At 43.2% G+C, this 13649-nt stretch overlaps 1 protein-coding gene across 2 annotated transcripts in view; it reads left to right on the top strand.

Annotated features, from left to right (window-relative positions):
- The first annotated feature begins 11046 nt into the window (after nucleotides 1-11046).
- hbs1l (HBS1-like translational GTPase) overlaps nucleotides 11047-13649 on the top strand; it is a 128628-nt gene continuing 126025 nt past the window's right edge. For both annotated transcript variants that reach the window (XM_052024263.1, XM_052024262.1), the window contains exon 1: nucleotides 11047-11187. In XM_052024263.1, coding sequence (XP_051880223.1) covers nucleotides 11145-11187 — 43 coding nt within the window. In that variant the 5' untranslated portion in view covers nucleotides 11047-11144. The remainder of the gene's footprint in view (nucleotides 11188-13649) is intronic.

Raw genomic sequence — 13649 nt, 5'->3', positions numbered from 1 at the left:
GTTAGAAAAGAGTTATATAACTCACTGCAGTATACCTAACTTCTGATCTGCTCTAGAAAGTGAAGTATTTATGTGGCACATTCATTTAAGTTTTAATCAGTGGTTATCCCTCCTGGACATTGATGGTGGGAGACTTGAAAATTCTGATGCCGATGATAATTATTGCCTGGCACTTGTATGGTGCAAATGTTACATGTTATGTATCAGACTGTGCCAAAATGTCGCCAACATCTTGTTGCATGCAGCCATCGCCTGCTTCATTAAATTAAATCTATAAGATATTTATAGACTAAAGAAATCTATAACAGCCTGTCTGAGAAACACAGCCTCCTGATGCATGGCTCTTAATCTGGATCATTAAACTCTCTGTGCTGTCTGTTAGGGGGAACAGCTTATTTTCTCCTTTAAAATGATTTCAATTTACAACAGATCTGTTAAAATCACACCTACATTTTTGATGCCTATTCTAATCTCATTCTTTTTTGCATGATTTTTTCATTTGCTCTCACTTCCTCTCACCTTCAGATTAGAAAATTAAACCTGGGACTTAAAAATAATTTGACTAGCTCTGTGGTACTTTGAAAATGTACTTTCCATTGGACCAAATGTTCCTGTAAGCAAAAAAAAACCCTGACCACATGTCATCCCCAGAAGGACTATTATTCACTTTATTTGGTTTTAGTATATTCATTATACTTGTAACCTCTGGGGCATTTGGATTTTTTGATCCATAAATAGGTTTTTATGTAATATTGAAAGTTACAATTTTCAAACGATTTTGCTGCCAAAATTTGAGGTCCAGGTGAGGAAGGTGGTGGTGGGGGAAGGGATATTGGGTGGTGGATTTTTTTTAGTGAAAGACAACTTCTTGTTTCTGAATCAGTTTAATTTTAGTTCTAAATGTAATATTTCTACCCAAATTCGTGCTGAGGCCTCCAGCACCTGAATTTTTCCAAGTGCTACTCTCCTGCTGGCCACAGGAGGTTCTACAGAACAACCCTGGTCAACCAGCCAACCAGTTAGGATATCACAGGAATCTACATTCTGAGAAACCCTGGACAAGAAAAGGCAATTTGTTTCTTAATCAGCCATTGATCATCTCACAACCTCTTCTCCAGTGATGAAAGGGAGGAGGTCACTTGTGGCCCCTAGGATGACTTGAATTTAAAGATATTTACCTACACTCAGGCATTTCAACTTTGACCAGTTACTTTCCATGGATGCCATTTCCATTCAAGTCTATTGTTTCACCATTCATTAATACATCCTGCAAATAGTAGCCCTTTTCTTTTTGGGTGCAGTTTGTTAGAGATCAATTTAAGAGTCAATGGGAAAGGATGAACAATGTAACAGAACAAGTAAGAAAAAGATCTGAAAACTTTGGAAAACTAAAATAAAACCAGAGACTGCTGGAGATATGCACTGGGTTACTCAGCAGCTGTAAAGAGAATGATATTGGCCAGAATGTGTTATTACTAATGTAACATAAATATCAAGAGAAATGAGTTTGCAACAGAAAGACAACTTTAGAGGCAAAAATAACAGTATGGTGGCAGCCAACATCCTTCACTTTCCATGTGGCTTTAAAAATATTCAACTATACTTAGAAACTCTACTGAAAGAAAATGCTGGAAATACTCAGAAGGTCCTGATGCATTTGTGGAAAGAGAAGCAATGTTTCATTAGATTCAACTCCTTTCATTAGAACTGGAAACATTTGGAAATAAATTAATTTTAAGATGTGGAGAAGGAAGTAAGGGGAGAAAGTCTATGATTGGGTAGAATGCATGAGATTTTAAATGACAAACGGGATAATGATTCTAAATGTAGGAGATTAAGTTGGCTGTACCTGTTGATTGATGGATTTAATGCAAAACTGTATGGGTATGAAAGAATACAACATTGACAAATTGGGATATTAGTCTTGGCTTTGTTAAGATGCTACGAGTGATGGAACAAGGAGTGGAGATGCTGCTGGATGAGTACAAAAGTATATGTACACATATTCCATTGGAATTTTATGGTCAATGTGTTGGACTATGGATGAACCAATTGCACTGATTACGTATACATAATTTAAATGGGTGGAAGGAAGTCGCATGGCTTAAGGTCAGTCATAAAGAAGAGAACCTCCTCCTGCTTACCATCTGCCATCTTCTCTTCGCTGATGAAGCAACGCATCTTCATGTTGAAAAACACTTGGAAGAAAGACTGAAAGTAGCAAGGGCACAGAATGCACACTGGAGTGGAGACTTTAGTATCTATCACCAAGAGTGGTTGAGGACGTAGCTGCCAGACAGTACAGGCTGTATTCTGAAAGACCTAACTACCAGACTAGGTATGCAGCAGACAGTGAGTGAACCAGCACAAGAGATAAACCTCCTTGACCTCATCCTCACCAATCTGCTTGGTAGACACAACAACTGCACAGTTCTTGTGGAGACAAAGCATCATCTTTGCACTGAAGACACCCTCCAATTGTGCTGTGTTACAGTACAGTTGTGCAAACTGGATAGACTTAGAATGGATCAGGCAGCTCAAAACTGGGAATCCATGAAGAGTTGTGGGCCATCACAGCAGAAATGTTCACTGCCACAGTCTGTAACCTTATGGCCCAGCATATCCCTCACTCTACCATTACTACCAAGCCTGGTGATCAACCCTAGTTTAATGAGAAGTGCAGAGAGCATGCCAGGAACAGCACTAGGCATACCTAAAAATCAAGCTGCAGCATGGACCATAATCTGCAAAAACAGCATCCAATAAGCAAAGCTTCGAGGTCTCACAACCAATGGATTAGACTGAAGCTCCGCAGATCTACCACATCTAATTGTGAATGATAGTGAACAATTAAACATTTAGTGGGAAGGGAAGTTTCCAAGCAAGTTCCTATCCTCAGTGATTGCAGAGCTGAGCATGTGAGCGCTAAAGACAAGGCTGAAGCACTTGCAACCATGTTCAGCCTCAAGTGCCATGTAGATGTTCCATCTCGGCTTCCTCCTGAGATCTCACCATCCTAGAAGCCAATCCTCAGCCAGTATGATTCACTCCACCAGGTATGAAGGACTGGCTGAGAATATAGGATACAGAACCAGACAACCCAGCTATAGCACTGAAGGCCTCTGCTCCAGAATTAGCTGTGGTTTGAGCCAAGCTGTTCAAGAACAGTTATATCACTGGCAGTTACTTGACAGTATATAAAATTACCCAGGTACATCTTGTCCACAAAAAGCAAGACAAATCCAATTCAGCTAATTACCACCTAGTGTACTCTCAATCATCAGCAAAGTGATGAAAGCTATCAAGCAATATTTGCCAATAACTTGCTTACTTGTGGATTTCGCCAGGACCATTTAATTCCAGATCTCATCACAGCTTTCATCCAAACATAGACTAAAGAATAATTTCTAAACATGAGGTGAGAGCGATTGTCCTTAATGTAGAGGTAACATTTGGCCAAATGTGGCATCAAAAATACCTGATGATGGGCATCAAAGGGAAAACACTTCAGTGGTTGAATCCATACTTGCACAAAAATGGTTGTGGATGTTGCAAGTCAATCTTCAGCAATAGAACATCACCATGGGGGCTCCTCAGGGTTTAATCCTATGCCCAACTATCTTTATCTGTTTTATCGATAACCTTTGTTTCATAATAATGTCAGAAGTGGGGATGTTCCATGACGATAGCACAATGTCAGTTCCATTTGCAATTCCTCAGAATACTGCAAGACCCAGACAACATTCACACATAGTTTGGTTACTTACTGCGGCACAGAAGAAAACCATCAGTCCCAGACTGGTTCCCAAGAGAGCAATCTTATCAGTCTCATTCCCCTCTTATTTTCCTCTAACCCCAGAACATATTCTCTCACATATGCGCACCAACTCTTTGATTCTTTTGCCATTTACCTGCAGTTGGGTTAATTGACCATGGGCAATTAATACCAGCATATCTTTGGAGGAAACTGGAGAACCCAGGAGAAACTCCAACAGTCACAGGATGAATGTGCAAACTCCACACAAGCAGGTAGGTGACAAATAACATTCATGCAACAAAAGTGCCAGGTAAAGACCAGCTCCATCAAGAGGGATGAGTGCTCTTGGTGTATGGCAACACCACCACCTTCATCTTCCTTTCCAAGTCACACACCACACTGATGTGAAAGTATTTTCCCATTCCTTCAGCATTGCTGTATCTAAATCATGGAACTCTCTAGCCAACAAGTGAGAGGTTAACCACCTACCCTTGATGTCCGTCGGCACTAGCATCAGCAGGCTCCCTAACATCAACACCCTAGGATTCACCATTGACTAGAAACTGAACTGCATCCACCACATAAATACTGGATCTACATGATTGGTCAGAGACTTGACTCACCTCCTGATTCCTCAAAGCCTTTCCACCACCTACAAAGCATAAGTTTGGATTGTGATCCACTTGCCTGGATAAATGTAACTTGAACAACTTTCAAGAGGTTTAACACTTTCCAGGTCAAAGCAGTCCACTTGATTGGTATCCCATCCACTACTGTAATCATTCATTCCTTCCACTGCTGGTGCACAATACTGCTGTGTATACCATCTACAAAATGCACTGTAGTTACTGTACCTCCGTAACCTGCCTGTAGAGCACATTGCAGACCTATAAGCTCTACTTCCAAGAAGGACAGGGGCTCTGGCACTTGGGAACATCACCACCCGGATGTTCTTAACCAAGCCATGCACCAACCTAATTTGGAAATGTATCACCATTCCTTCAGTATCACTGGAACTAAGTCCAACTACTTTGTGGAATTATCCTCATCAAAAGTACAACACTGGTTCAAGAAAACAACTCACCACTACCTTTTTAAGCGCAATTAGTAATGGGCAATAAGCTTTGGTCTTGCTATCGATGCCCAGATCCTAAAAAATGAATAAACAAAAAAAATGCAGCGATAAACTTACAATGTACTTCATTGGCCATAATCCATTCATGGTGTCCTTTCGCTGTGCATGCCATCAATGAGTGCTAGTTTATTTTCCCTTTCCAAATATAGATTAGATGTTGCCTTCTAACTTTGTAAATGACTAATAGATAGTCCAGTCAGGGAGAGAGAATAGACAATGGAATCATATCATTGTCATTTGGGGGTCATAGAGTCATAGTCACAGAGTTATACAGCACAGGAACAGTCCCATTGGCCCACCATATCCATCCTTATTATTGTATACCCATCTACATTGACCCTATTGTCCACAGGCCCATAGTCTTCCATACCTTGGCAACTCAAGTGCTTGTCTAGATACTTCTAAATATTGTGAGAGTCTCTGCCTCCATCAGCCAATGCATTCCAGATTTCAACCACCCTCAGGAGAAGCTGCATCAATGAATTTGGATGGAAGGATCAAATTTGATTTATCCTGTTTGCTGATGATAGAAAAATTGGGTGGCTCCAAGAGTTGTGAGGAAAATGCAGAATGGTTTCAAGGGGATATAGTCAGACTAATTGAATGGGTGAGGAGATGGCAGATAGAATATAATGTAGAAAAGACTGAGGTCATCATTTTGCTAGAAAAAAGTGAAGGGCTAAATATTTTTTAAATGAAGTTATTGAAATTGTTGGTGTTCAGAGGGACCCGTTTGTCTTAGTTTATGAATCTTTGAAAGTTAAGGTGCAGGTAGAGCAAGTAATTTGGAAGGCAAAGGGTATGTTAGCCTTTTTTGGAGGAGAATTTGATTGGAAGTATACAGACGACTTACTGCAATTGTATAGGGCCCTGGTGAGACTGTACTTGAAATAATCGTTTACAGGTCTGGTCTTCCTACCTAAAACACAATAGGAGTGCAAATAAAGTTCACCAGTTGGGTTCCTGGAATTGGGGATTTGTTCCATCGGAGAGATTAAGCAGACTGGGCCTATACTCACCTCAGTTTAGAGCACCGAGAGGTGATCTCATGGAAAGATACAAAATTCTTTGAGGTTTGGCGGGGTAGATACAGGGCAATGATTCCTTTGGTTGAGGAGTCGAGAACCAGGGGTCTCAGTCTCAAAGTATGGGCTCAGCTATCAGCACCTATAGGAAGAAATTTCTTGACCAAGAAGATTGTAAGTCTTTGGAATTCTCTACCCAAGGCGACAGTTGCTGAGTTTATTCAAGATAGATTAGAGAAACAAAGGACTGCAGATACTGGAATCTAGATGAAAAACACGATGATGCTGGAGGAACTCGGCAGGCCAGGCAGCATCCGTGGAGGAAAGCAGGCGGTCAGTGTTTTGGGTCAGGACCCTTCAGGACTAAAGATAGGAAAAGGGGAAGCCCAGTATATAGGAGGGAAAAGCAGAGCAGTGATAGGTGGACAAAAGAGGGGAGGCAGGGTGGGCACAGGATGGTGATAGGTATTTGCAGGTAAGAGATAGTGATACGCAGGTGTGGGGGAGGAGGGGAGAGCAGATCCACTGGGGGATGGGTAAAAGGTAAGAAGGGAGAGGAAGAAAAAGAGGCTAGGAAAGGGAAAAAGCATGGTGGGAGTGTGGGGAAGTGGGGTGGGCATTACATAAAGTGGGAGAATTCAATATTCATGCTGTTAGGCTGCAAGGTTCCAAGATGGAAAATGAGGTGCTGTTCCTCCAGTTTGCACTTAGAATTCTCTTGGCAGTGGAGAAGGCCAAGGACTGTCATATCAGTGATAGTGTGGGAGGGGGAGTTGAAGTGACTGGCAACGGGAAGATGCAGGTTGCAGTTACGGACAGAGTGCAGGTGTTCTGCAAAACGGTCGCCTAGTCTGCGTTTGGCCTCACCAATGTAGAGGAGGCCACACTTGAAACACTGAATGCAGTAGATGATATTAAGGGAGATGCAGGTGAATCTCTGTCTCACCTGAAAGGACTGTTTGGGTCCCTGGATGGAGGTGGTAGAGGTGGTGTAGGGGCAGGTGTTGCACCTATGGCGGGGCAGTGGAAGGTTCCTGGGGTGGGAGCAGGAATGAATGAGGGAGCTGCAGAGAGAGTGGTCCCTGCGAAAGGCAGAAAGGGGTGGGGAGGGGAAGATATTGTTGGTGGTGGAGTCCCGTTGGAGATGGCGGAAGTGCGGAGAATGATGTGTTGGATACCTAGGCTGGTGGGATGAAATGTGAGGACAAGGGGACCTTATCCATGTTGGGTCTGGGAGGGGTGGGGGTGAGAGTGGAGGTGCGGGACATGGCAGTGATAAAGGTGCGAGCTCTCTCAACCACAGTTGGGGAGAAGCCCCGGTTAGAAAAGAAGTTGGATATGTCAGATGTCCTGGAATGGAAAGCCTCATCATGGGAGCAGATGCGGCGGAGGCGGAGAAATTGAGAAAACGGGATAGCATCCTTGCAAGAGACAGGGTGGGAGGAGATGTAATCGAGGTAGCTGTAGACATCAGTGGGTTTGTAGAAGATGTCAGTGGATAAGGAATCTCCTGAGTTGGAGACGGAAAGATCGAGGAAGGAGAGGTGTCAGAGATAGATAGATTTTTGGAAATGACAGAAATCTTTTGAAATGGGGTTAGTGCAAGAAAGTGGTGCTGAGGTAAAAAATCCTATTGAATGACAGTGTGGGCATGAAATATAAATGACTTACTCTTTTTATTTCTGATATTTTTAGCCATTATATTTTTATTCATATTTAAATTCCTCATCATTTCTTTCTTTATTTGGCCTATTAGTATCTGGTTTTCACTTGTTTTATCTTTGCACACTTTTACTTGCACCATCATTCTTTGTGTCTTATAGTCACTCTTATCTCTTAGACCCACCCTTTTGTTGTTCTTCCCTTTTTTTCCTGACTGTGTGCTTTCTAGTCATATTACCAGCTCTTCTATTTAGCTAGAATGTTAACCCTTGCTTCTCCCTCTACATATAATGATTAATCTTGAGTTATTCTGGGATTGTCTATTTAAGGTGCTGGAATTTGTGGGGAAATGCCCACAGTTCTATGCTAAACTGACAGCATTTTCTTGCATAAGTGTCACCAAGTTTGCAGTTCCTTGGCAAATGTGTTGGTGCTGTACTTGCTGAGTGCCCTTCTCCAGCTTTATCCAGGCTGCACTGTATGTCCAGCAATTGAGTTTGAATTTGCAGAAATTCCCCAGTTCTTACAACTGCCTACCACCACAACAGTTCAACAGTAGATGCGATTTCTCTGGCTCTTCACTCTGCTCCAGGCCACCTGTAACTTGTATGTCAGGCAGCTGTTCATCAACTACAGCTCGTTGTTCAACACAATCATCCCATCCAAATTCATCATCAAGCTTCTGTACCTCCCTCTGCAACCTGACACTTGACTTACTCATCGGCAGACCTCAATGAGTGGGGATTGGTAACAACAAACCTGAAGACCTGAAGACCCACACTTAACGATTCAGAAACAGCTTCTTCCCCTCTGCCATCAGATTTCTGAACAGTCCATGAACACTACCTCATTATTCTTTTTTGCACTATTTATTTATTTTGTAATTTATAGTAATTTTATGTCTTTGCACTGCACTGCTGCCACAAAACAACTAATTTCATGTCATATAAGACTGTGATAATAAATCTGATTCTGATTCAACATCTCCTCCTTGCTGATCATCAACATAGGTGCACTTCAAGACTGCGTGCTTAGCCCCCTGCTCTTTATGCACATGACTGCATAGCTAAGCATCACTCCAATGCCATCTTCAAATTCGCGGATGATACTACTGTTGTTGGACGAATGACAGGTAGCGATGAGTCAGTTTACCGGAGCAAGATAGGACACCTGGTTGAGTGGTTCCGCAACAACAACCTCTCACTCAGTGTCAGCAGAACTAAAGAATTGATTGTTGACTTCAGGAAGGGGAAGGAGAGCGAACATGCGCCAGTCTACTTTGGGGGATCGGCCGTGGAGCGAGTCAGCAGCTTTAAATTGCTGTGTGTTAACATATCGGATGACCTGTCCTATGCCCAGCACATAGACACAATCATAAGGAAAGCACGCCGGCGTCTTTACTTTCTTTGGAGGTTAAGGAGGTTCGGCTTATCACCAAGCACTCTAACAAACTTCTACAGAGGTACTTTTGAAAGTATCCTGACTGGTTGCATCATGGTGTGGCATGGCAATTCGAATGTGCAGGAATGTTAGAAGCTGCAGAGGGTCGTGGACTCAGCCCAGTACATCATGGAAACATCCCTCTTCACCACTGGTAGTACCTACAGGAGGCACTGCCTCAAGAATGCAACATCCATCATCAAAGATCCCCACCATATGGATCATGCCATCTTTTCGCAGTTACCATCGGGCAGGAGGTACAAGGCCTGAAGTTCCACAGCACCAGGTTCAAGAACAGCTACTTCTCTTTAACTATTTGGTTCTTGAACCAACTGGCAAAATCTTAATCACCACTACAGTTTAGCAACACTATGACCACTCTGATCACTTGGCACTAAAATGGACTTTTTGTTTGTTCTAATTGTGTTTTTTTATTGTAAAATTGTGTATAATGTATGTTTAATTCATGTTTTACTTCTGAATGCTGCTTATATGATGCTATGTGCCTGTGATGCTGCTGCAAGCAAGTTTTTCATTGCACCTATGCATACACATACTTGTGCATATGACAATAAACTTGACTTTGACTTTGATAAACTTGACTTTGACTTTGAATTGGAAATTTGGTCAGCACGGTAGTGCAGCGGTTAGCGTAATGCTTTACAGCACCAGCAACCCAGGTTCAAATCCGGCCGCTGTCTGTAAGGAGTTTGTACGTTCTCCCCGTGTCTGCGTGGGTTTCCTCTGGGTTCTCCGGTTTCCTCCCACATTCCGAAGACATACAGGTCAGGAAGTTATGGGCATGCTATGTTGGCACCAGAAACATGGCAACACTTGCGGGGTGCCCCCAGAACGCTCTACGCAAAAGATACATTTCACTGTGTGTTTCGATGTACATGTGACTAATAAAGATATCTTATCCAAGTTACACCTGATGAAGGAATATTATCTCCATTCATTTGGGTGAGCCTACCTAGCTGTCAAAGTATTTTTCAGTTGATTCATGGGGAGTGCTAGCTCTGCCTCCCCAAAGCCATGTGACTGAGTAGTCTTAGAACAGCTTTGACAATTAACCATCTATAGAAGCTAAATTCATGCTAACTATATAAATTAGTGGCAAGCATGGGTGGCATATCACCAACCAGGCCTAATTCTGTGCTGTATCATTCTATTCCAGGAATAGATTATGCAGAACATATAGAATGTAGAAAGGTCCAATTGTCTCAAATAATCTATGCTGCTGTTTTTCCTCTGTCGTGTGTCCTCCCATTCCATCTTTTGTATCTGAACAATGACATTACGGCATGTATTGTTTATGTTAGCTTCAGCACTTCATGGTAGCGTTCTGAGTTACTGAATAGAGCTCGGGCTTCTGCTGAGTTCACTGGGAGACAAATATGTGCTTCAAGGTGGCAAAGAACTGGCCAGCCGCAAATATAAGTAGACTTGAAGGAATCAGTTTTTAATGTGACATGAGTCAGGAAAAAAACTTTTCATGAGACAAAAGATATATGCTCATACTTTGGACTTTTTCTCAGTTCAATACGGGGTCTGTGGTGCATAAACTAACAAGGAGAAAGGATGGAAAACGGTAATGTAATTACAAAACATTAAAAAATTAATGTATTTGCGGACAGACTAATTTGTTGGGAATGCAGCAAATTATCTAACAAGACTGAATTTTTAGTGCTCCGGCAAATATATAATTTACGTGAAATAGTGTTATCTGAATGCCACGTTTAAACTGCTGAGTGTCCAGCAACCATGTGCCTCATTGGCGAAGCTCCCGGCATCTGTCACTCACCGTCTGGGTGGGCGGGGACACCTCTGCTGACCGCGGGTGCGCGCACGAGCGCGAGCGCCTGCTCGGGGCACGACACTGCCACGTGAAAGGGACCCGCGCACGAGGAGCGGGGAGCGTGGCGGCCGGGGGAACGAAGGTGCGCGTGCGCGAGGGGCGGCGGCGGCGGCGGCGGCGGAGGCGGGCTCCTCGCGCGTGCGCGAGGTGGGCCGGGGGGGGGGGGGGGGAAAAGGCCTCTGCGCATGCGCGCCCTGTCTAGCGACATGGCGACGTTAGCGGCCTGAACACCTTTGCTCCTCGTAGTGTGTGTAAGCCGAGAGCAGGATGGCAAGGCACAGAAATGTTCGAGGGCTCAAGTATGATGAAGGTATTGAGTACTGGGAGTAACGTGGGCTGATTTGCTCTCACGTCCTCCTGCTGTCAGGGGCTGGCAGAATGCGATGGCGGCCACGGGCGCCTGGGGCCTGTTTTACTCTGGAAGTGGGAGGGCAGCTCGGACTTGGGTTTTCCATCCAGCGCTGATATAAGTGGAGAGCTAAAACTTCCCTTAGTGAAGAAGTGTAGGGTAATAATTATTAAATGCCATCTTAAGATTTGGCTTAATAAATTTCGAACTCGGTATTGATTTTGTGCACATCAAGTGATTTAATTACTGTTTACAATGTTTGTTATTCCTCGTGGCAACAAAAGCCGCTCGGAACTCGACAGCGTTATTTATTTAATGGTTACGGTCCTTTAATTGCACTGTAATTTATTCTGATGCTTAAAGTGCAAGTTTGTGCAAACATGCATCCATGAAGTATTAAAATACACTTTTCATTATTTTTCTGTTACTCTACCAATATTTTCAGTATGGTACATTATGCAAGGGTCCAGTGAGGTTTTTCAAATATGTAATGTTGACACCTAGAAACTTAATAACTTTCCTAAGTCTGACTCAATTGTACTTCAGCCTAACTTGACCAATTATGTACATATGGTTTAAATAAGCCTGTATTTTACATGATGCCCTTAACATAATAAGATGATGTGAGGTGTTTCACCCACAAAATTAGCAGAAGAATTGGATGTTAAAATTCTCCTGAAGGAGAAAATGCACACAAGCAGAGTATCTCAGCAAGGAATGAAAGAAAATTAAAATGCAATTCAGCCTGTTGTGTCTACCCAGTCAAAAAAAAAGCTATCCAGCTTCTGTATGAGGTGTATAGCCCAGCATATCAGGTCTCTTTCAAGTATGCATGTAAAGAATAAGTACTTCCTCTCAAATCCTTCCATTTACTTCAAACCTATGCTGGTTGGTTTTTGACTCCTTTCCAAGTAGAATAGGTCCTTTCTATTTGCTTTAGACTGCTCATAATTTTGTACATTCCATTGTGTCTCCCTTCGGTCTACTCTGTTCCATTGAAAGCAACCCTAGGTTTTTCCAGTCTTTCCTCATAGCTGAGATTTTTCATTCCTAGCAATATCATCAAAAATATTGTCTGGATCTGTTTTGCAAACACGTCTTCCCTGTATCAGGGATACTTAGCAGGTCAGGCAGCATCTGTGGCGAAAGAAACAGTTAACGTTTCAGATCTTCAGTTCTTCATCAGCTGCTGGCTGACCCAAGTAGCCCCAGCATTTTCTGTTTTTATTTTAGATTTTGAACATCTGCAGTGTTTTGGTTTTCCTAGCATAACCTTCCTGTTGTTAAACTCTATGCCTCTACCAATACGTTTTGCCTTTTTAACCATCTTATTGACTAGTCCTGCTACTTTTAATGATCCGTGCACATACACTCCAAGATGCCTCTGTTCTTCTACACCATTTGATGTCTTTCTATTTGTTGTCCATTCCATTGCCTTGTTGTACCTCAAATGCATTACCTCTCACCTTTGGATTAAATTTCATTTACCATTTTTCTTCCCAACTAACTGTACTATTTATATCTTGAAGTCTATGCTTTGTCTTCATTATCAATCACATGCCCATCAACACACACAATATCTATGGAGGGAAATAAGCAGTTGATGTTTTGGGTCGAGATCCTTCATCAGCACTGGAAAGGAAGAGGGTGGAAGCCAGAATTTATTGTATCCAGCGCTCCCGGTGCTGCCTCTTCTACATCAGTGAAACCTGATGCAGACTAGGTGACCGCTTCGTTCAGCACCTTCGCTCCATCTGCCGCAAAAGCAAGCATCTCCCGGTGGCCAGCCACTTCAATTCCACTTCCCATTCCCATACTGACATGTCTATCCATGGCCTCCTCTACTACCATGTTGAGGCTAGACACAGGTTGGAGAAACAACACCTCGTATTCTGCCTTAGTAGTCTCCAACCTGACAGCCTCAACATTGATTTCTCTAACTTCTGGTAACCCTGCCCATCTTCCCCCCCCCCCCCCCCCCCGTTTTCCCTCATTCCTGTGGCACCCTCATACCTTCTCTTTCCCCTCCCCTGCCCTCATGACCTGCCCATCTATTCCCCACCTCCTTCCCTTTATTCCATGGTCCACTGTCCTTTCCTACTGGATTCCTCCGCCTCCAGCCCTTTGCCTCTTCTACCTATCACCTCTCAGCTTCTTGCATCACTGCCTTTCCTCCCCTCCCCTCCCCTCCCCTCCCCTCCCCTCCCACCTACTTCCCCCCCCACCTACTTCCCCCCTCACCTGGACTCGCTTATCACCTGCCAGATTGTGCTTCTCTCCCTCTCCTGACCTTCTTATTCTTTCTTCTGCCCACTTCCTTTCCAGTCCTGATGAAGGTTCGCGACCTGAAACATTGACTGTTTATCGTCCTCCACAGATCCTGCCTGACTTGAGTTCCTCCAGCATTTTGCATGTGTTGCTCC

Source organism: Pristis pectinata, chromosome 10 (genome assembly GCF_009764475.1).
Source record: "Pristis pectinata isolate sPriPec2 chromosome 10, sPriPec2.1.pri, whole genome shotgun sequence".
NCBI lineage: Eukaryota > Metazoa > Chordata > Chondrichthyes > Rhinopristiformes > Pristidae > Pristis > Pristis pectinata.
Note: the sequence above shows the minus strand (reverse complement) of the source record. Positions and strands in the feature narration are given on the sequence as shown.